The following is a 22,284-nucleotide window of genomic DNA, read 5'->3' as shown; positions in this document are numbered from 1 at the left end:
AAGGCGCAACGCGACAAGCCAGGATTTTGCATGTGGATGAGCAAAATTCTTTCGCGAACGGTTTGCTGATTTTCTTTCATCTCAACCGTAATCCGGTTAATTTCGGTCAAATATAAAAAAAATATACGCAAGTTTGAAAGTGCTCGACATTTGCGTTTGACGCCCTCCATCAGACAGTCGTTTCCGGTACGTTTTTCTCAGTTTTTCCCACTTCTTCATCATTTCCTTTTCGTCCTTCGCCTCTCTTTTAGTCTTCCGAAAAAGTTTCGATCGGACACTCCGATGGGTTCATTTTTTTCATGGGTTCATGTCTTTCGGCAACAAAAATCCACAGAATTAGCCGCATACCACTCCTACACGGTTTTGGAGTATTGACATGAAGCCAAATCGGGTCAAAACAAGCACTCTCAAGTGCATATGGCCTGCCAAATCAGGTACTTCGAATCGAATTTCGATAGCTCTTCCGTTTGAAACGGTCATCCACAGTAAACTTGTTCTTTCCCGTGAAATTATTCATCAGTGTTCATCGTGTATATACATTCCCAAGGCGCAACGCGACAAGCCAGGATTTTGCATGTGGGTGAACAAAATTCTTTCGCGAACGGTTTGCTCATTTTCTTTCATCTCAATCGTAATTCGGTTAATTTGGGTCAAGTAGGAAAAAATATACGCAAGTTTGAAAGTGTCGTAATAACTATCGACTCACCCTTTAATTGATGGGGTTAGAAGGAAAAGGGTGTAAGTGACTTTGATCGATTCCCTTCATCGACTTTCTCTTTCGTTAATAATTCAGCTGCAAACACATTCCTTAATTCGTGTGCCATTCTGGATGCTAGATGAGAACCTCCAGAAATAGCGCAAAATCTGTTTATAAAGCTGTGGCTATCAAAAGAGAAGGAAGAGAATCGATCAATCGATTGATATCCTGAGAAAAAAAACTTATATTAAAATGATAACAATCGATCTTCCGTTTAGTACAGTTGTGCTCATTCCCATTTTTCCAATGGCTGTATCTTTGTTCGATGGTCAATTTAGTGTATTTCCCAATCATGTCGGCCATACCTTCGTAATGCTAAAATAAATTCATGCTGAAGTTGTGCTGAGGTCACAGCTACTGCAGTTCCATGGGTTCAAAAATCTGTAAATCATTCCCTTTCAAGAAAGTTGCGAACGCCCCTGTCGACATTTATTATTCATCAAACGGAACGCTTCCTGAATTGATACGCACCTCAATGCGTACGTCCACGGTCTTCACAGTTCGTCGAAAATATCGAGATGCACACCAACCGTAAAACTACGCTCTACCTAAAAAACCTAGTGTTCCGACCCCTTCAGTTGCTGGGCTTGCTACCGCTATCCTTCGACACCAAGCGCAAGCGATTCTACCGATCCAGATGGAACCTACTGCTAACCATTCTGCAAGCTTCATTCGTCAACCTGATCATCCCCATCATATCCTACCTTCTGGTCAATATGGAAATCTTCATATTATCTAACCTATCGTTCATATTGATGGCGTTAGAGATGTTTTTAAACTATTTAATGCTAACTTTGTCGTATGCAATAATACTGGTTAACCGTAAAGACATAGAGAACATTTATAATAGCTTCGCTAAAATTTACTTCACCATATGTAGCACTTCCAGTGGGAATGATGGAAAATTTCTCAAAAGATACCTTCGTAAAGTCATTCTGGCTGATTACATACTTTTTCCCGTAGCATTCGGAATATTTTTACTGTCCATTGGGTCGGAACCAATTTTTTTGGCCTCTTGGATTGCAAACAGTTATTCCATTATGCTAATGATAATGATTAGCAATCTGTACCAGGCAACGGTTATCCTGTGTTCGACGCTCTATTTTAACATTAACCAACGGGTAATCGAAGCAGTGCAAACGCTGTGTAATTTTGACGATAATGAAAACTACTGGAATCGGAATGTTCAACGAAAGTCGAAAATTTGCACCAAAGTGTCTAGGGAGATTGACCAGCTGTGCTACCTGCATCGAATCACTACCCAAGCAGCTCAACGAATAACACGTATTCTAAGTGTGTCACTAATGTTGACTACATTATTTCATTTCGTTGTTGTGATAACAGAGGTAACTTTAGTCGTAAAATATATACCGATTGTCAACTATCCCTGACGAGAGGGTGATCTGTAGTTTCAAAACTAAATTTAATTTTTGTTCAAGGTTTACTACAACTACATCAGTTTGGTGAGCGGCCTGCGAGCGGGACACTATGACTTGTATGTGCAGAGCTTGGCTTCACTGGGCTTCATCATTATGTGCATTGTGCAGTTCTACCATTCTATATCGTTCAGTGGTCACATGACCAAGCGGGTATGTTTAACATTGTTCAATGCATTCTACGTGTGTAATACTATGGTCAATAAACTTTCCAGGCGGAAGCAACCGCGATATTCTTGAACGAATTTTTTCTCTCCGATGTCGATCAGTGTGTTGAAAGAAGTGTAAGTTACAAATGATCATTTAATTTACCAAGTAAACTATTCTAATGAAGCATTACTTAAATAACAGATTGAAATATTCACCCTCGAGATGTTGCACCATGACTACCGACTCCGGATGTTCGACTGTTTTACGATGGATGGCACGCTTGCCTACGCGGTAATAACCAGCGCCGTTACTGATCTATACATGGGTTGAATCAGTGCATTTTGTACATTGAAGATGGAAAACTAATGCCAAGCTCTATCTACGTGGTTCTCTGTGCAATATCAGTAGTTCTGATCCACTACGCAGCGTCAAGTACGAATTGAATGGTCTGTCAAATCTGAAAAGATGGCGGAGGTTGATTAAGGTGAAGATCTATTGAAACCTTATTTATGATGGATCTCATTATCACAAATATCAGCTCCCACAAAACACACTATTTTGAAACTGCTTCCCAACGTTTGCTGCAGTGTAGTAAACATGGAGATACAATTTCATGCATGAAGTCGCTGTAGTTTCCAAGATTTGTGCTATTATAGAAGTGATAGTGCTAGTCAGTCATAATGTCAGCCATTTGTGAACTCTGTCATATATGCATGCCCTTCAAAACAATCGTGCTAAATTAGCCATAAACTTTGAAATGTTGAATCAAGCGCACATTGCTGAAGCTACACCTTTGCTGACGCATTATATTGACAGTTAAAATAGCTATTTATGAAGATCGAATTTTGCAACGAGTTGCATACAAATAATGTTGCTCTCAAAAAAAAGGACTGGATGATGAAAAGTATTACTTTTAGACACTGTTATTTTAGTTATGAAAAGTACGCCATTCAAAACAGTGTCGAAAAGTGACACTTTTCAGTAGTGAGTGCTAAAACAAATATTATTCATCTCACTTCTAGAGGGATTACTAAAAAAAACAGATAGTGTCAGAAGACACATCTTTGAATTTCAAAAAGTTACGTCAAAGACACATATACCCAAAATCGATTGTACATCATTTCCCGGAATGGTGCGGTAAGTAAGGTGGGGCATCATGGCTTCATGTTATGATGTAAGAGTTATAATTGTTTTCTACTTCAAATATTTTAGCCTGTGCATAATCCATAATTCAATTTGTTGTGATAGGGTATATGTCTCTAACTTCGGTCTAATATCTTATTTAATGATTAGGCTGCAAACGATATATACTGTCAACATTCAAGTTCAGATATTCTTATTATTTGAATAATAATAACGCACGACGGAAAATTGTAAAACTCACCATTTTAACATGAAAATTTACCAGGTACGCGGATGCAATGTCGGTCTACTGTAGTCATATTGGATCTATAAATGGATGCAACGATGATGACCCTCGATCTACAAAGGTTCGGCATGTGAAATCGCGCTTCTTTTTCACTACTTATCTTTCATATGTAAACACATTGTATCGTGCAAGAACTGATGAGGAAGAAAGAGACAGTGTTTTCTCTCCGGTTGATCCAGATAACATGAACCACGATGCTTTTTGGTTTTTGATTTTGATTTTGCGAGACAGAAGGGGGTCTTATGAAGGTCAAATCTCAAGTCTCAAGGCCACATCCCAGAACGTGAGTGGATCATGGTGATCACGTCAAACTATAATGTCTCAAATGAACGACATGCAGATTTTGCACTATTTCTGTTACATAGTTTCATAAAGGAGGTTCTCATCTAGCATCCAGAATGGCACACGAATTAAGGAATGTGTTTGCAGCTGATCTATTAACGAAAGAGAAAGTCTATGAAAAGAATCGACCAAAGTCAATTACACCCGTTTCCCTCTAACCCCCTCTATTCTAAACTACACAATAATTTAATTTTGGCTAGTAGTTAAATTCCATCAAACTTTTGGTCCGCTACATCACAACTGGTATCACTAGTGTACATCTTTCAAAATTTAAAGATACAGACAAGCCCTGGAACCTGGTTGCAGTTAAGCAATCCTCAAGGTTATGCCAATGCCCAGGAATAACATAAACCACGATGCTTTTAGTATCAAAATAAAACCCAAGTAGATCATCTCACTACCAAGTCTGTCAAGATATAGTTCTAGAGCAACAATAGAAAAGGTCCCATCAGCATTTGTAAACTAACCGTTCTAAAGCCCTTTTATCGGAAATCGAAGGCCACCCACACGAACCAACAACTTTCCCCTACGCGATGGTGATGTTGGTTTACATCACGTTGCGAGGAAAGGGCATAGGAACATTTGGTTTAGAAATGCTGATGGGCCCTTTTCTATTGTTACTCTAGAGTTTTTCGAAGGGCCTAATCAGAATTGTAATGAACGGCCCATGAGATTCACTCAAAATTTAGTGGTTTTTAACTCAAAATCGCCAAAACGTAGGTAACTTATAGTCTGAGTAAAATTGTCCTTCCTTTTCCTCAAAAATCTTCTCGAATATGATGAATATCGACTATAGATACTGTCCTTGCAATCGCGGGAAATGGACTGTAACGAAAGAGTTTCGGTTTCAGTGGAATAAAATTTCTTCGGACGAAATCAAAAGAACGCGTGTTAATGATTCAACAGACAATTTTACTCTGAACTAATAATCGGTTACATGTGTGGATGTGTATAAAAAAAATGTATGATGGTTTCTGTATTCTTCGTAGGTTGTCTTAATGCCAGAGGGGCGTTAAAGTACCAACATCCTCCGGGGCGTTGAAATTGGCAATTTCAATACATCAGCTACACAGGATTGTCGTCCTCTTCGTTGTCTAGTGGCAATAGACAGACCTTCTTAACGGCTCTCCTAGTGGTGCAGTGTCCGGTTCGCAAACTCACAACGCGTGTGTGCCCATCCTTGCCCGGATGCAATTCGATTATGCGGGCGAGAGCCCACTTCAGCGGCGGTGCATTTTCATCAACGATAACGACCATCGCTCCAACCTTGAATTCGGTGACTTTCATATCTCGCTGGCGTTTCTGTAGTTCGTGTAGGTAATCGTTCATCCACATTTTCCAGAACTTCTGTTTCATGTCCTGTAAAAACTGCAAACGGGACAATCTGCCTTTAGGAATGTGGGCGTACAAGGGTTCCGGTATAGCTTGGAATTCCCTCCCTATTATGAAGTGAGCCGGTGTGATAGCAGTCAGATCATTCGGATCATCAGAAGCAGGTGTGAGAGGGCGGGAGTTCAAAATAGCTTCTACCTGGGTAAGGACGGAAGACAGCGCCTCGAACGTCAATCGATGTTCAGCGAGAACCAACTTCAAGTGCGATTTCACTGATTTAACTCCCGCCTCCCAGATCCCACCGAAATGTGGGCTACGTGGAGGAATGAACGACCATTCGATGCCCCTTGGTACACAGTATTCATTCACAGCACGCGTGTGCTGCTCACTGCGGAATAATTCGGCTAGGCGATTCATTTCATTTTTAGCGCCTTCGAAATTAGTCGCGTTATCGGAGTATAATTTCTGTACGAGGCCACGACGACTAACAAAGCGCTGGAGCGCAGCCATGAAGGATTCCGAACTTAGGTCCGAAACCGCTTCAAGATGGAGAGCCCGAGTTGCCATGCAAACAAATAAACAAACGTAACCCTTAGTGGTCGTCGGGTTCCTTGCAGTTGCACTTAATCGAAGGTTGAAGGGTCCCGCAAAATCCAATCCCGTGTGTGAGAATACTGGAGAAGGCTGGACGCGGTAATCCGGAAGCTCTCCCATCAGTTGAGTTGATTTCTTTGGCCTCATCCGAAAGCATGGTATGCAGTGGTGTACCACCTGCCGGATGACGTTCTTCGCCTTGAGTGGCCAATACTGTTGCCGGACGACCCCAAGAAGACTGCGCTGACCGAGATGCATATTGGCGCGATGTAGATGACGTATCAGCGTGACGGTGAGCGGATGTTTCTTGGGAAGTAGTGCTGGATGTCGGTGTTCGTACGGTACAGTTGCGTTCTTTAAACGTCCTCCAACACGCAGTACTCCGTCGTTCGCATCGATGAATGGATTCAAATTTTGAAACGTAATTCTGCATTCTTTATTACCTTTAATCGCTTGTAGCTCCACGTGAAAAGCTTCGATTTGAACCATTCGGATGATCAAAACTGCTGCTCGATGCATTTCCGAAACTGTGGGAAATCCTCTAGTAAGCTGCTTTCGACCGCTTTTAATGTAGTCGCAAAACCGAATCACATATGCCATCGACCGTTGAATTATAGTATACCGACTGATTCTGTCGAATGTCGGTAGCCTGGACGGCCCGCGTGCCGTTACAAGTACTGTTCTCCGAAGTTCTGGTATTTCATCTTGCGATAGCGGTAGTGGTTGCTCGAGATACGGTTGTGCGCTATGGAACCTAGGTGGACCATGCCACCAAAGCTTGCATCCTGGAAGATCCGATGGCGACACGCCACGAGATATCAGATCAGCAGGATTTTCTTTCGAAGGTATGTACTGCCAAATAAAACCTTCAGTCAGCTGCTGGATTTGCCTGACTCGGTTTCCAACAAATACAGTCAGTGAGTCCGAAGATTTCTGTAGCCAACGAAGGACTATCTGTGAATCCGACCATAATGCGACAGAACTGAAAACGGTCTCGATAGCCGCCAACAGCTTCACAGTGAGTTGAGACAGCAACAGGGCTGCTAGTAGTTCTGCTTTGGGCGTTGTAATTTCTTTCTGTTTGTTCTTCTTTCTTGAGAGAATCCTTGACTTGCTGCACACTATATTCATCATCACTGTTCCATCGTTTCGTACTGTGCGAGCATACAGACTGGCGCCGTATGCCAAGTCTGATGCATCCGCAAATCCGCAGAGTTCGTAACTACAGGCTTCGTCGCAATGAATCCATCTTGCAATCTTCACGTTGTTCAAGCTGGATAGTTGTTCACGATAGTCCGTCCACAACTTCGCAAATGCATACGGAACCGGTTGGTCCCACTCCATGTTTAAAGCCCAAAGCTCGCGCATAATCAACTTCGCAGCGGTGATTGCAGGTCCCAAAAACCCCAACGGGTCGAAGATTTTAGCGATCTGACTGAGAATCATTCGCTTGGTCAGCAGAGTGTCTGACTCAGGGTAGACCGCAACACAAAATGTGAAACTGTCTTCTTTAGGGTTCCAGGAAATGCCCAAAGTCTTCATTATCGCATTGACGGTGGGATCCGTTATGTCCACACAGCTCTCTCGCTGCTCCTCGGAAACAGTAGCCAGCAGTATCTCTGAATTCGAACAGAATTTATGCACTTCGAAGCCTCCTCGCCCTAACAAGCCGATAATTTGATTCTTGAGTTCCATCGCCTCCGTCAACGTATTGGCACCTGTAAGTACGTCGTCAATGTAGAAGGATTTTCTGACCGCCTTGGCAGCGAGCGGGTACTCTTTCCCCTCGTCTTCAGCGAGCTGGCGAAGCGCCATTGTTGCCAAGAACGGTGATGAAGCAATTCCGTACGTAACGGTTCGTAGATTGTAGACACGAATCGTCTCGCTTGGATCTTCGCGCCAGAACATACTTTGGTAACGGATATCATCGTCGTGCATTCTCACCTGCCGATACATTTTCGGGGCGTCTGCAGTGAAGACGAATTTGTACGAACGAAAGTCCAGCAAAATCGAAATTATATCATTCTGCACTGTTGGACCCACCATTTGGGTCTGGTTGATGCTAATTCCAGTGTCGGTCGGTGCTAAACCATCGAACACAACGCGAAGTCGAGTGGTTGTGCTAGTTGGTTTCAAAACGTAATGATGAGGCAAATAGTACACAGATTGAGGATCGACGGTGTCAGCAGCTTCGTCCACTGACATGTGACCAAGCATCTCGTATTCTCTCAGGAAGGAAATGTACTGCGCCTTTACCTCCGGTTTGCTGTCCAATCGCTTCTCTAGAGCGAGGAATCGTTTTTCTGCCAGGATCCTGGAATCGCCCAACTGGTCTTTCAACTCGTTGAATGGTAGTCGGACGACGTACCTTCCATCGTCGGTACGCTTGTGTGTTTCACGAAAGTGATCCATACAAAGTTCGTCAGATGCCGTGGTCTTCTCATCCATGTCACCACACGATTCAATCTACCAGAATCTTCGCACTATTTCGTTGAGATTTTCTTCAGCAGTAACGAAGAACGATTGCAGTTTCTCTGGCACCTTGCTTGGGATCGGACCGCTCAACACCCAGCCGAATTGGGTATCTTGAAGAACTGCAATAGTGTGTGGAATCTTCATGCGATCTGTCTTCAACATTTCGAAAAATACTTCAGCTCCCAGCAGCATGTCCACTCGATCAGGGATACTGAAATTCGGGTCGGCTAGTTGAATGTCTGTCGGTAGCGCAAGATCGGTGCAATCTACTTTCGTCAAAGGTAGTTGTCCTGTAATCCTGGGTACAATGAAGAATTCAAGACACACCGAAAAATCACTTATACGAGATTTGATTTTCGTATAAATCTTCCGTCGAACCTTCGTGTGAATATCATTCAGACCGGTAATTGAAACGTTAGCGGGCTCCTTGTTCAACGACAATAATGTTGCGAAGTGTTCCGAAATGAAATTCGAGTGGGAACCAGAATCCAAGAGAACCCGACAAGGGTACACGTCACCCTTTCTTTAAACGAGGACTACCGCTGTAGATAGCAGAACTTGCTTCCCTGATGCCTTTGGTTGAACACAAAACGTGGATTGTTCTACTGCACCGTTGGATTCGGTCTCTTGTTCATCCGGTTGCGATGTTGCAGATTTCTTGTCGGGTTTTGATTGCGAACTTCCACCTGGAGAATCATCTGATTTCTTCTGCTGACTATCTGCTGGATGCAACGTGGTGTGATGACGTTTGTTGCATTTTTTACATGAATGCTTCGATGAACAGTCTGTCGTGCGATGTCCCTTCTGCAGGCAGTTGAAGCATGCACCAGCCCGTCGGAGTATATCATACCGATCGGACAAGCTCGCCTTCTTGAAGGTTTCACATTTCCACAGTTCGTGACTCGCAGAACAATGCGGACATGCATTGGCTGTGGTGACTAAGGAACTTGCACGTACCTTTGATTCTACAGGTTTTCGCAGCAGGAGTCTCGTTGATGGCTTGATGGATGGTTTAGAGAAAGGACGGATCTTCTCGAGTACTCGGCACCTTTCGCGCAGAAAGTCCAACGTCAATTCGTAGCTGGGTAGTGTATCCGAAACTTGTTTGAGCTCCCAAGCCTTGCGAGTTTCGATGTCGAGCTTGAGGGCGATGCGGTTCACTAACATTCTTTCGCCGAGTCCAAAAACAGGTAGTCCCAGATTTTTCAAGGCGTCCACGTTCTTCGTACATGTATCCAGCAGTTTCCGCATATCAGTTGCGTTTTCGTCAATGACCTGTGGTAAGTCGAACAACGAATCAATATGCTTATCGATTATAAGCCGACGATCTTCGAAACGTTCAGTCAGTGTCGCCCAAGCGCGTCGTAATCGTTGTTATTAATGATCTCCTGATCAATGATTCCCGCAGCCCTTGCAGTCAACGAGTTCCGGAGGTGATACAGTTTTATTGCAGGGGACTCCGAGTTGTAGCGGGACATGATTGTCGTAAACATTGATTTAAACGCGTACCAATTCTCGTACGATCCATCAAACGATGGCAGCGGCACCTTCAACGGTGGCAGCTGGGACACGTTCACAGTTGGTGGAGCGGGGATCCCAACCGACGGTTCCTCCTTTTTCAAGGAAGTTTCCAACAATTTAGTAAGGACAATATACAACTCACCGTAAAGCTGCTCAAATTCGATACAAGCTGTCTCCAGCCCATCACGATCTTCATCGCTGATGTTAAGGCCGTGAGCTCGTTGCTGTTGGACGTTGTAGTCAGCATTTACACTTTCCACAACCTTTAGCTGAAGCTGCAAAAATTGTTTGCACTCCAGGCTCTGATTGTAGTCGTCGGTGTCAGTTTCCATCGCTGATCTCACTCGCTCCAGCTTCCTACGTAATGCACTCAGCTGATTTTGTAGCACTCTATATTCAGCAGCCATCTTCTTCTTCGCCTCTTTTTCCTTTTTTCTTTTTCTTCTGTTCACTGATCGGCACTGGTTCACCGTTCTGGTTGTTTTCTTTCACTGGCGTAACACTTTCATCGGCGGAATTTTCATCACCAGTGTTTTTATCTTTCGCACTTCTCGTCACGATCGGTGTACGTACCATGCTCATCGTGCTTATTCATTTCCGCACCAATAATGCGGTAACAATTCGTCACTGAATACCGCCCTGAATCTTCAACATTTGCGTTCCACTTGGGGGGGCAGCTCGTTACTTGTGAAAAACACTATGCCTTTTTCACTCTTCGCTGTTAGCGGCCATTTTTTATCACCACAAGCACGATAGCATGTTCGACGTTGTGATGTTTTCACCAATCGAATACAATCCGTATGATTGTCAACTTCTGCGAAATAGCACTTAATTAGCAATCGATTATTCGTTTTTTCAAAGAATATGCAGCTAGCATTAGCACTAGCGCATTCAAGAGCTGCAAACACTCGACCCGACGGCAACTGCGTAATTCGCCTCCAGTAATGGCGTCATTTTTCTTCGGCTGCGTGAGCCTCTACTGCACGCCGGTTCGAAGGACCACTAATGTCCTTGCAATCGCGGGAAATGGACTGTAACGAAAGAGTTTCGGTTTCAGTGGAATAAAATTTCTTCGGACGAAATCAAAAGAACGCGTGTTAATGATTCAACAGACAATTTTACTCTGAACTAATAATCGGTTACATGTGTGGATGTGTATAAAAAAAATGTATGATGGTTTCTGTATTCTTCGTAGGTTGTCTTAATGCCAGAGGTTCGTTAAAGTACCAACAGATACTATAGATTTCATAGATAAGCGGAGGCAAAGTATAATGTAGCCAAACGAACTGTCAGTTAGTGTAACCAAACGAGCATGACGTCATCATGGTGTTGTTTGAGGGAGAAGTATTGTAAAATTATGAGCACAAAACGCTTTCTACACTCCACATTCCGATTTATTTCGCGGACAACGGAAGAAGGGAAGATAAAGTAAACCATTCCTCGACTCATTGTTGCAAAGATTTGCTTTGCACTTCATTTTGAACTTACGCACGAAACAAAACAAAACTGCACAACGAAGAGCTCTAAGATGGCATGAACTTTTTTCACGAATGCCACTAAGATCATTTGTTTTTCAAGGTTGCCAAAACAACTTTTTGTGCCTCCGCTTATCTATGGAATCTATAGTATCTATAATATCGACAACAAATTTACTCAGTCTAGGAGTATACTAATAGGCTGAGTGAAACCTCTCTCGATTTTCAGCATATACGAAAAGTTTTTTTTTTCTGGAAAATCAACGAACATTTCTACAGCAACAATTGAAATAGGCGGAACAACCAAACGTAAACAATGGCTTCAAACGCAAATTCCTCGAGAATCAAAGCACATCCAGCAATCTAACACCATCATCTGATAGAGCAAACTTTCTTTGTCGAATGGCGTTGTTAGTTTGCGTAGGAGTGTTTTGATTCTCGAGAATTTTCTGTTTAAAGCCATTGTTTACGTTTGGTTGTTCCGCCTATTTCAATTGTTGGTCTAGATTTTACTCAGTCAGTAGATTCTTCTCATATTTGATATTTCTATCTGCAATCATGCTATTTCTAAGCACTCAAATTTGAGCAGGATCCACTCATTTCGGTGAAAAGTATAGCTACCCAAAATTGAGTAAACAAAGTTGGAACTGCGGCCAATACATGAACTATTTTTATCCACCAAATTGTAGTCCTAGTTAATCCAAGAAACTTCACTGAGGACGTCAACTTAATTGGATGCAATTCCAGAGCGTTAGTATTTTGTTCCTGCTATAGGTTTAATTTCTGGCTCTATGCTAAATTTTGAGATTTATTGTATACCTTATGCGTGATAATGTTTGCACCATTGAGAAATGTCAAAATTTAAAAAATTCTCAAAAATTTCGTTTTCGATTTTTTCTAATTATTTAAAGGGGGATGTTTCTCAGAGTCTTAAACTATGTTAATCATCGATCGAGTTTCCACTTGCTGCAAATACGGCTTCCACACGCTTCCGGAATGCACGGCAGGTTCTAATAATGTAGTCTGGATCCATTTCTCTCCAGATACGGGTCAATGTTTGTCTGAGGCTTGCTGTACTCGGGTGGTGTTTAGAAAAGGCCTAGGCCTTCATGACGCGCCATATTGAGTAATCCAGCGGATTAAGATCGGGGCTGGATGGCGACCACATATCCTTCGCCCAGAACGGAAGATGTTCCTGCAACCACTTCTGAGCGCGGTTCGAGGTGTGGCACGAAGCCCCATCTTGTTGAAATACACAGTTTGGCTTCGGATCGTACTGTTCTTTGATCCACGGAAGAACATACTTACTAAAAATCCTGATGTAGACCTCCGTGTTGACCTTGTCGCCTTCTGGAATGAACACCGGGTCCATTTTTTGCCATCGGAAGCCACCAATACAAACACCATAACGCTAGCAGGATGCTTGGTCAGATACACGTTCTTGTGCTCGTCGGCCACGTCTTTTACCGGAAGAGAACTAATATACCGGTCGGTTCTGGAATTTGAGGAAGTTCAAGATTTTCTTGTATCGTTCTACTCGTAGCTCCCGGATGCGGTTGGTAATCATGTGAGTTTTTTTTTCCCGTGCCCTCGACTTCGCCCCGCAATCTTCCTTTACGATCTTCCGTGCCGTAAAGTCACTGATCCCGTGTTCCTTTTCCATTTTCCTTATTGAACGCACTGGATTCACCCGAATCTTCCTTTTGATAGCAGCGATAACCCTCGGACAACCTGTGGCCACCTTTGCGGATAGTTGTCTTTTCTTTTCTCGGTCTAAAACCCTTTTGACGGTCCACCGGGACACTCCCACGGCGATTGAAATGTCTTTTTGCGACATTTGCGCGTGGGAAAAATCACGAATACGCTGCCACTTCTTCATGGTGCAACTGTCAAACTAATAGCGAATTCGTTTATTATCGGTGTTGGAACCAGGTCCAACCCAGTGCGAAACCGAACTTTTTGTCAGTGCGAACCTCAACCTGAGCTAGGTTTTGAAAACAAACGAGCAAACTGACGTTTGTCAGAAAACAAGCAGACCCAATCTTGATACCCGATCCAGGTTGGAACTGAATAATAAACGAATTCGCTATAAGTAAATCATTTTCTTTTATACACAGCCTACTACGGTATGAGCTATAGGTTACGTGCATGCAAAGAAAACCAAGGCATTGTATGCACAGGTGAAACATGAACCTTATTTGTACGATGGTGCAAACATTATCACGCATACGGTACAATCGTCAAAATAGCGTCGAAATAACAAATTACAAAAAGTGGAATTACTCAGTGAGTGTGTAAAATTTTCCTCAAAAATCGGTTCGAATATGAGGAAATCGATGAAGATTTTCCTCAATCTATGAGTACCTATTAGACTGATGCAAATTTTGAAATTTTCGCTCCACAATGCTCATACGGTTTAAAATCGGATTCTGAGTAGCCTTTCAAAATTTGAACTCATTCGATAAGAAACTGACTTGGCACAAACCATTTGAAGTTTATATGGAAATTACTATGGGAAAACCAAATGTATTGTTCATATCCATCTAATAATTTACCATAACGATCTGGTTTAAAAATGATAACTGAGCTCGTAGCAAATTTTCTCAGCTACAACTTTGTTCAAGACCACTTTTCGATCAAATGTAAAGAACAAAAATTATTAATGATTCAAGTCACTGATGTCTTATGATTATGCTCAATCAACTGTTCAGCAGGCAACATTGGTGTTTCTGGCGCTTGGAATAGAGCACAAAAATCATGGCTACTATGTCACACTGCAAGATACAGTGTTGCTCACAAAACAGCAGCTTGATCATGCCATAAGATTATCAATCTCTTAAACAATTAATAACTATTTTATTTGACGTTTGGCTCTACAACTATATTCTGCTAAGTTATAGCTGAGAAAATTTTCCATAAGTATAGCTTTTGAATTTTTGAACAGTGCAATATGGAAAAAGGTAAGAAGACAATGAACAAAAAGTTTGGATTTCCCATAGTAATTTTCATATAAACTTCAAATGGTTTGTGCCAAGTCAGTTTCTTATCAAAGGAGTTCAAATATTGGGAGACTAATCAGGACCCGATTTGGAACCGTTTGATCACTGTGGAGCGAAAATTTCAAAATTTGCATCAGTCTAGTCTATACATGAATTCCCCATATCACAACTCTAAACGAACTCTAAACAAACACCCGCTCTGTTATCTATTTTCAGGCTGCCGCAACAATGACGAGCTACCTAGTAATGCTGATACAATTCGGATTGGTGAATCACTAAGCTACTCTATCAGGTAGATACGTTTTTGGTTCATCACAGACGCCTTGCCTTAGAAAATAAAAGATTTTGCATGCTAAAACAGTTTCATTCAATGTATCGCTTCATCTGTGTTGGAAATATTTGCTAAATATAAAGTTTGAGGATTTCGGACCATAAACAGCACCATACCTTTGATAATACCAGTACTATAATTACCATAAAATGTTATGTTTTCCTACATCCTGCGGGTAGGAAAAGTTTGCTCGATCGTCTCTCCCTGTTGCGTCTACCATCAGAACATTCCATTTACGCTTATAGAGTATGACTGTTGTAGTAGTAGATCTTGAACTTTTTTGAAGAACTTTCATTGTTTTTTTATCTACAATGTTGTAGTAGAGATGGATGTCTAAATTTTCAATAGTACTCCAAAGTGTGTCTTGTAATTTGAATATGATACAGTTAATCCGGGATTACTTCACATTTGCCCTAATCTAGATGGATAATCTCATACTCTCGGAAATCTCGTGCGTATCAATGAATTTTGCCCTCTAGTCTTATTCGAAAAGGAATCATAACGGTTTCTAGATAGTTCAATTGCCCTCCAAAGCTGTCCTAGTAAGAAAAACCACGAGTGATGCTTCTCTATACTCTACTCACCTAGCGAAGCCAATGCGCGATCGCTTCCGGACCAGAGCGCGTACAACCTCGGCTTAGGGTCCGTCGTGTGTTGCATCTCAGTCTCGGCGCACTCGTGCAATGTACTTGGTTTTTGTGAGTGCTCTGCTGCCTCCAGTTGGATCCATCATGCGGGACCAATCAGTAACGCCAACCACGAACCCCATCTCACGCATCTTGTGCTGTGCCTTGCGCTCTTCGATGTCTGCCCAGCGTACGCGCTTCTTTCCGGATGATGACCCGCTCGGCCTGGCATCGTCCAGGTCGTCTCCCTCCTGCTGCAGGAAGTCCTCTATCGTCGGCGGACGGCGTGGCGGTTTGCTGATACCATCCAAGCGGGCTGCCACAAACAAGACAAGATGGAATTAGATACCTTCGGGAAGGGGACAGGGCAACTTGCCGCGAAACAGAGTAAGGGAGTGTTTGTGTGTGTGTATGGTGTAGAGAATTTTGGATCAATTCCTAGAGCTTGAAAGACAGAGAGCAACATCTAGAAATATATGGTGACATGGAATAATACCAACCTAGGTTCTGCTCGCTTGCTTCGGCGTCCCATTTACTGGTGAAAAATCCAAGCTAGACATTTTCCAATATTCATACGTTAGAAACGGTCAACGGCGTTGTTTGAGTTGATGGAATATTATACTAAGTTGTGATATTTGTGTTTATAGAAATTAGACATCACAGTGCCACGCAAAACGTAACCACGTTCTAGCTGGAAGTCATTTTGGCCGCTTTATTCTAGCGCTATTGGTAGGGGAAATGGCTCTAATGTTGGCCTATGGATAAGATTGGGCCCATCGATAGAAATCTCCTGTTCTTCATTTTTTCTTAGAACAATACGTCATCTTGGCAATACAAATGGATATTTTGGTGGCTAGTGAAATATTGTCAAACAAATGCTTTCCATCGAAATGTATGGATGGGCCCAATATTAGGGACACACATTATGATTGACTTACATAACAGACTTCTTATACTATACAGACTATATAGCTGATAATATGTAATATGGGGTATCTTGCAATAACACATTTACAGTGGAAATCAAATGCATGACTTTTGATATCTTAAGATAGCCCATATAACGTGATATCAGCTATAGTCTGAGCGTTGTATTAGAAGAATTCTAAAAAGGTAAGAGTTGTGTCTGATGCTGTCTTCAGATGGGTCACAGGAATTCAGACTAGGTACTGTAGAAAATAATTGCTTGAATGTTATCGATTCTAGGCCATTCCAGCGTCTTTAAGACCATTTTGCCGTTTTTTATGGCCGAATTCAGGGTAGTTTTAGCACCGACAAACCGACATGACACATAATTCTGACTTATGCTCGAAAATCGTAAACGGCCGATATAAATATGCAGTGATCCGAACTGTCAAAACCATAGGATTTTTTTATCTAGATAAAAATAATTTGTCCAGAATAGATCAGACACGAAACAGTTAATAACTTATGCATGCGGGTTCATGGTTTAGCTAAATATTTTCCGCGAACACGGAGCCAGGTGTCAGTAGTGTGCTTTGGTCAGAAATTCTATTGTTTTTGCTATGGTCATCCATGTCGGTTTGTCGGTGGTTTTAGGGCAATTTTGACGGTAATAAGCTTTTTTTTTTGAGATATAACTTTGTTTTTATCAATCGTTTTTGGGCTATTTTATCATTCAACTTAAGGTGTTTCAAAAGACAGTATCATTCCACGACGTTTTAAAAGCCATTTCAGCGTTTTTTTTTTGCCATACTAAAGCCATTTAGAGATGGTTTATAAGGTTACTGCCCCCTGAGGCAGCATGGGGCTTTGTTCAACAAAATGTTCAACAAGTCTCCTGCGAATCGTTCTCAAACTGACCGACAAACCTAATTCCTGTCAAAAGCTCGCTGCTAATTTAAAAGAATCAATATTCGAGAGCTATGACCATTGTCACTCACGGATCTAAGAGCATTGAAAACAAAAGTTTTTGATTTTCTGATGATATTGGCGATTTTTCATTGAGATTTTCCCTGTTCATTGCGCCTTGCAACGATTTGCCTTTCCACAATGTACTACACGTCCCATATTTCCCCACAGGTTTCTATCAAATCCAAAGTACAAGTAAATGTAAATTAGCATCGATCAAGTTGCACAATATCGTAGGTGGTACGAATTCAAAACTATTAAGAGCAAGACGGATATCTATTACTGGACAGATAGTAAATAGGAAATAAATAATCACTATCTCCCCGATAAAGACATATCTCTCTCCAACAGTTAAGGATTGTTCTGGCAACGTCCTTGCAACTGGTAGGGATAGGAAAGGTATGTTAGTCCAACATTTACATTTACATTTACAAGACATTTACATGCCCCAAGTGCGCTAGGTTGCCTAGCACTCAATACGCGCACGTTATACGCATAAATGTCCCATGTTCTATGCAATCCTTATGCACCGTGGGACCATTATGCGTATAACGGCAGTATACGACCCATAACTACAGCCTAGTGATTGGCTAGGTCAGCTAGCAGCAGCTCCAAGTGCGCTAGGTTGCCTAGCACTCAATACACGACCCATAACTACTGTCTAGTGATTGGCTAGGTCACCTAGAACAAGTAAATGTAAATGGTTATTTATGTAGCTTACGGCGTCCTTGCAATAGGTAAATACCTTATGTCCAAAAGTGTTTCTATGAGCTAAACGATTTTTGATTTGACGTACGTATTAGGCGGCATAATTTGTCGATCAGCTGGTGTTGTAAAACCACACATTAGTACAAGTGCTTTTCAAGTAGTGTCGCTTTGTTGTTTATTTAATTCAGTGCCAACACTTCAAAGAGGGGTAATTGCATTTGTAAACAATGGCTTTAGACGTCGATTTCTCGCAAATAAAAGCTCACTTATGAAAATTAATTACACCGTCAGGTAGAGGAATGTTTCCTCTACCAGCTAGCATTTTAATTTGGAGGAGTGAGCTTTTATTTGCGAGAAATCGACGGTAAAGCCATTGTTTACAAAAGCAATTATGCCCCTTTGAAATGTGGGCACTGAATTGACGGATATAGAAAGGTTTTCGTGTTTAACTTACAGGTGGTCTTATTGTTTTGTCCGTCACTGTTTGTTCCAGAGAATTCGTGAAAAGATTAAGGGTCTCCAGGAATATTGGAAAATATTATGGATATTCTGAGATTTGGTCAAATAAAGAGTGCTATAACAGTGAAACTTCGAAATTGGGGAACAGTGCATTAGTTATAGGGCATATCTACAAGTTTAGCGATCTTAGTAGAAATTCAGTTTGTGTAAGCTATGAAAAAATCGTATGAGTTCAAGTTTTCTTTATTAATGGCCGGGCGGGGCCCTCCGGAGTAAGAAACTTCTTAGAATAAGGAAGCAAATTTCCAGGAATTCGTAGAACTTCCGACAAATTCAGGAAACGTTAAGCTCAGAGAGTTTCGGATAAGTTCAATAGATTGGAAAGAAGTTCAGCAAGCTTTAAGTTTAATTAAAAAAAAAACTTTGAAGAAGTACAGGAATGGTGATGAACTAGCCCAAAAGTGGCTTAAAATAACGCTGATAACGTATTTAAAAAAGAACGCATAGGAACCTTCGTAGAAGTTTTAGAGCATTCTGTTGATATTCACTAATTCCCAATAATAATATGTGACGAACCTGAACGAAGCTGAAAGTGACTCTAATAAAGAATGATGAAAATGGATGAAAAACCTGGAATCTGAAAATGAGGAAAATTGACGAAAATTTTACTCAGTCTAGGAGTAGTACAAATAGACTGAAAGAATCCAATCTTGACTTAACACATAGTTCCAGCACTTTTTGCGATTATGAGTCAAATGAACTCAAATTAGGGTTGATCTCATTGGTCGTGCAGATTGAATAGTTTTTATTGTGAAAACCGTCAACTGGTTCAAAGATTAAAATTACGTCCCTTATATATTCTTTCAGAATGACACATTGATCAGAAAGTATTCAACCCAACAAACAATTCACAGTCACAAATAAGCATACACATTGAATAAATGCTGTATAACAGTGTACAACGCTGAATAAAACAGGATGTCGAATTATGTGCTGAAAAAAGCTCATTGAGATCGATAGATGCACCTTTATTCCGCCGTTTGCTCTGATATGATTAATTTACTTATTAAAAGCTTTATAAACGTTGACTGTCTTCCTGATTCAGAACCAGAAGTTTGATCTTATAACAGACTGAATAAGTGTAATTTGCACATACATTGTCGCTTTAATTCGACTGTTTTCAATTGCTTTAATACAATGCTTTATTAGACGTCTTATAAATGTTTTCTAGCTCCATTATTAGATTTCACTGCATTGCTTTATAATATTGCTGTATAAAGGTGAATACAGTCAGAAAAATAGCTCTGGTACCACTATGCGTCCATGTTTTGGTTGAGTGCTTTGTAAATGCTTTATAAACGACGTATTAGATTCATTATTCCACAACGCTGCCCAATAAACAATTCAGAGTCACAAATAAGCATATAGATTGAATAAATGCTTTATAACAGTGTACAATGCTGAATAAAACGGGTTGTCAAATTATGTGCTCAGAAAACCTCATTGAGATCGATGATGCGCCTTTATTCCGCTGATTGCTCTGATTTGATTAATATACTTATTAAAATCTATACAAACGATGACTGTCTTCATGATTTAACAGCAGAAGTTTGATCTAATATCATACTGGATAAGTGTGTTTCCATTGATTTAATAACATGCTTTATTATACGTCTAATAATTGTTTTCTAGCTGCATTACTAGGTTCCACTGCATTGCTTTACAATATTGCTGTATAAAGGTGATTACAGTCAGCATAGTAGCTCTTATACCACTATGCGTCCATGTTGTAATCACATGATTTGTAAATGCTTTATAAACGACGTATTAGATTCATTATTCGACAACACTGCTTCAGGCTAACTTCAAAACGAAATAGGTAGCATAGTGGTTACCGTTTCCGCTTTCCAAGTAGAAGGTCGCGAGTTCAATCCCAGCCTCAACCCTTTTATGTTTTATTTATTTTCTACGCCTAATTAATTTAAATCGTAATCATAAATCGTATCACTCACGACAACCAATTTATAGATCTATCGAAAAGAATAGCATCCTTCCCATCGAAATTAGAGAGATGGAGAGGTAACGTTGGTCTAATGTTAAACACCTATGAATAAATTAATCATTCTTACATCTCCTTGAATTAGCTAGAGTTACGGCTGGAAGTGCTGATCGAGGGGGGCGACACATCTAAATCTCAAGTTTAGATGCTCAACAAATCTCACACTATCGAATCAATCTTCGAAAAATCTTCTTTCATTTGTCGCATCTACTTGCATCGCGCATCATCTTTTTGCAGGAAATCTTCAGAATAGTCATCAATCTTCTTTCTATCTACTCAGTGTGCGCGCAGCTAGCCACAGCAAAACACAATCTTTTCTGAATCGTAAATAGAGTCGTCCCCTCGGTGCTGATAGGTTTTCAGATTCAAGCTTTTATTGTTTATTTAGCTGCCCATATGATGTATTCTAGGATAGCTCAGATGGCAAGGCAAGCGGCTGGTGATCGGCAGGTCATGGTTCGAATCCCATATAACGACATGTGTGTGTATGTATGTATGTAATAAATTATCTAGATCTGTGTGCTTCGACAGAAATAATGACACAACAATCACTAACGAGAACAAAAACCCCTGCTCTGTGCCGTTCTTATTTTCGGATTAATTATCCCGTAGTTGAATAATCATTTAATAAATGTATAATAGTGTCTAATTAAACATTATTTCACATGAGAATTAAGCACCTTTATACCATCGCTGTTTAAGGAAGTATTTTGATGTCTAATAAACGCTGAATAATCAAAAATTTGATCGAATAAGCTCTGTTACTACAACTCTTGTAAGTCGAATAAAAGCTTCTCGACATACCTTATTCAACACCAAATATTTCGATGTGGTTGACTAAATTCTCCAGATTTGTGTGAACAAAGCCTGAACAGAAGTTATTATTAAAAATAGTACAAGTGGAATAAAATCGTCAAGAAGTCGTTTCTTCAATAGGCAATTGTTTGTTGGGAATGATCTCCAGCTAATTAAAGAATGAAATTCTGCGGATATTAAGGTCGATCAAGTATTGATTCAAAACAAAAAGAAAATTGCTTACATTATTGATAATCAACATGGTGAAGACAGAACATGAAATATGATGTCAAAATATTAAATTCAATAGTAAAAATCTTCACACGTCTGCTTAAAATTCGAAAAGCCTTCGGATGTCTTCTTCTGTTTCCGCATATCTTCAAGCAGCTCAATAACACATCTGCAAATTGAAGACATGCCTTCAAGTCTGGTATCCCTGCTCAAGAGAATCAACCTTTTTATGAGACGTTTGCGTATAGCAAAGACATAAATAAAAGATGAAGACCCATTATCAGATAGCTCCGGTATTTAATTCCTACATTCTCTGAAGAGGCAACTCTTGATCTGTGGGGTGTTGGGAGCAAGCCTCCCCTTTTTTTGAACGAGTGATCATAATCACTACGACCAATACTTTGATCTTTTGTGACATGTCCGTGTCCTTTGTTTAGTGCATGTCGTAGTACCTCATAACTATGGAAAAGTAATGAGGTATTCGTTTTCGATTCAGTTACATCATACATACTTGCTCTTTCCCGCAATTGTGAAGTTCCGCATCATTTGAAGCGTTCCAGGACCTTTCCAAAGCTGCGCCTTCTAATGAATCAAAATAGGTCTTACACGAATCCTCATTCAATTGCGATGTTCGGTATCATTTAAAAAATTCGGGAACCTCTCCAAATATGCGGCTTCTTGTTTCCAATCTTA

The 22,284-nt window shown here is 40.9% G+C and overlaps 2 protein-coding genes across 3 annotated transcripts in view; one reads left to right on the top strand and one right to left on the bottom strand.

The window, feature by feature from the left end:
• Positions 1-1,809: 1,809 nt before the first annotated feature.
• Positions 1,810-14,808, top strand: LOC135699710 (gustatory receptor for bitter taste 66a-like). Its single transcript, XM_065219999.1, has 5 exons — positions 1,810-2,103; positions 2,197-2,346; positions 2,409-2,477; positions 2,545-2,634; positions 14,727-14,808. Exons 1-5 carry the CDS (start codon positions 1,810-1,812, stop codon positions 14,787-14,789), a joined length of 666 nt encoding a protein of 221 aa, XP_065076071.1. The 3' UTR covers positions 14,790-14,808.
• A 150-nt stretch (positions 14,809-14,958) lies between these two features.
• Positions 14,959-22,284, bottom strand: part of ZAP3 — a 32,035-nt gene continuing 24,709 nt past the window's right edge. The window contains exons 7-8 of one of the 2 annotated variants that reach the window (XM_065220032.1): positions 15,968-16,019; positions 14,959-15,783 (exon numbers count right to left, since the gene is read on the bottom strand). In XM_065220032.1, coding sequence (XP_065076104.1) covers positions 15,503-15,783; positions 15,968-16,019 — 333 coding nt within the window. In that variant the 3' untranslated portion in view covers positions 14,959-15,502. The remainder of the gene's footprint in view (positions 15,784-15,967; positions 16,020-22,284) is intronic. The other variant, XM_065220033.1, reaches the window with a different exon arrangement.

Source organism: Ochlerotatus camptorhynchus, unplaced genomic scaffold, assembly GCF_037179485.1.
Source record: "Ochlerotatus camptorhynchus isolate MF236.1 unplaced genomic scaffold, CSIRO-AGI_Acam_v1.1 ptg000114l, whole genome shotgun sequence".
Lineage (NCBI taxonomy): Eukaryota > Metazoa > Arthropoda > Insecta > Diptera > Culicidae > Ochlerotatus > Ochlerotatus camptorhynchus.
Note: the sequence above shows the minus strand (reverse complement) of the source record. Positions and strands in the feature narration are given on the sequence as shown.

What these genes read in the sequence shown, in the direction of transcription:
- LOC135699710 (XM_065219999.1), top strand. Translation starts at nt 1,810, where the DNA reads ATGATTAGCAATCTGTACCAGGCAACGGTTATCCTGTGTTCGACGCTC. An exon ending in TCGTTGTTGTGATAACAGAG is followed by an intron (nt 2,104 to 2,196) that starts GTAACTTTAGTC and finishes TTTTTGTTCAAG; the next exon opens with GTTTACTACAACTACATCAG. An exon ending in GTGGTCACATGACCAAGCGG is followed by an intron (nt 2,347 to 2,408) that starts GTATGTTTAACA and finishes TAAACTTTCCAG; the next exon opens with GCGGAAGCAACCGCGATATT.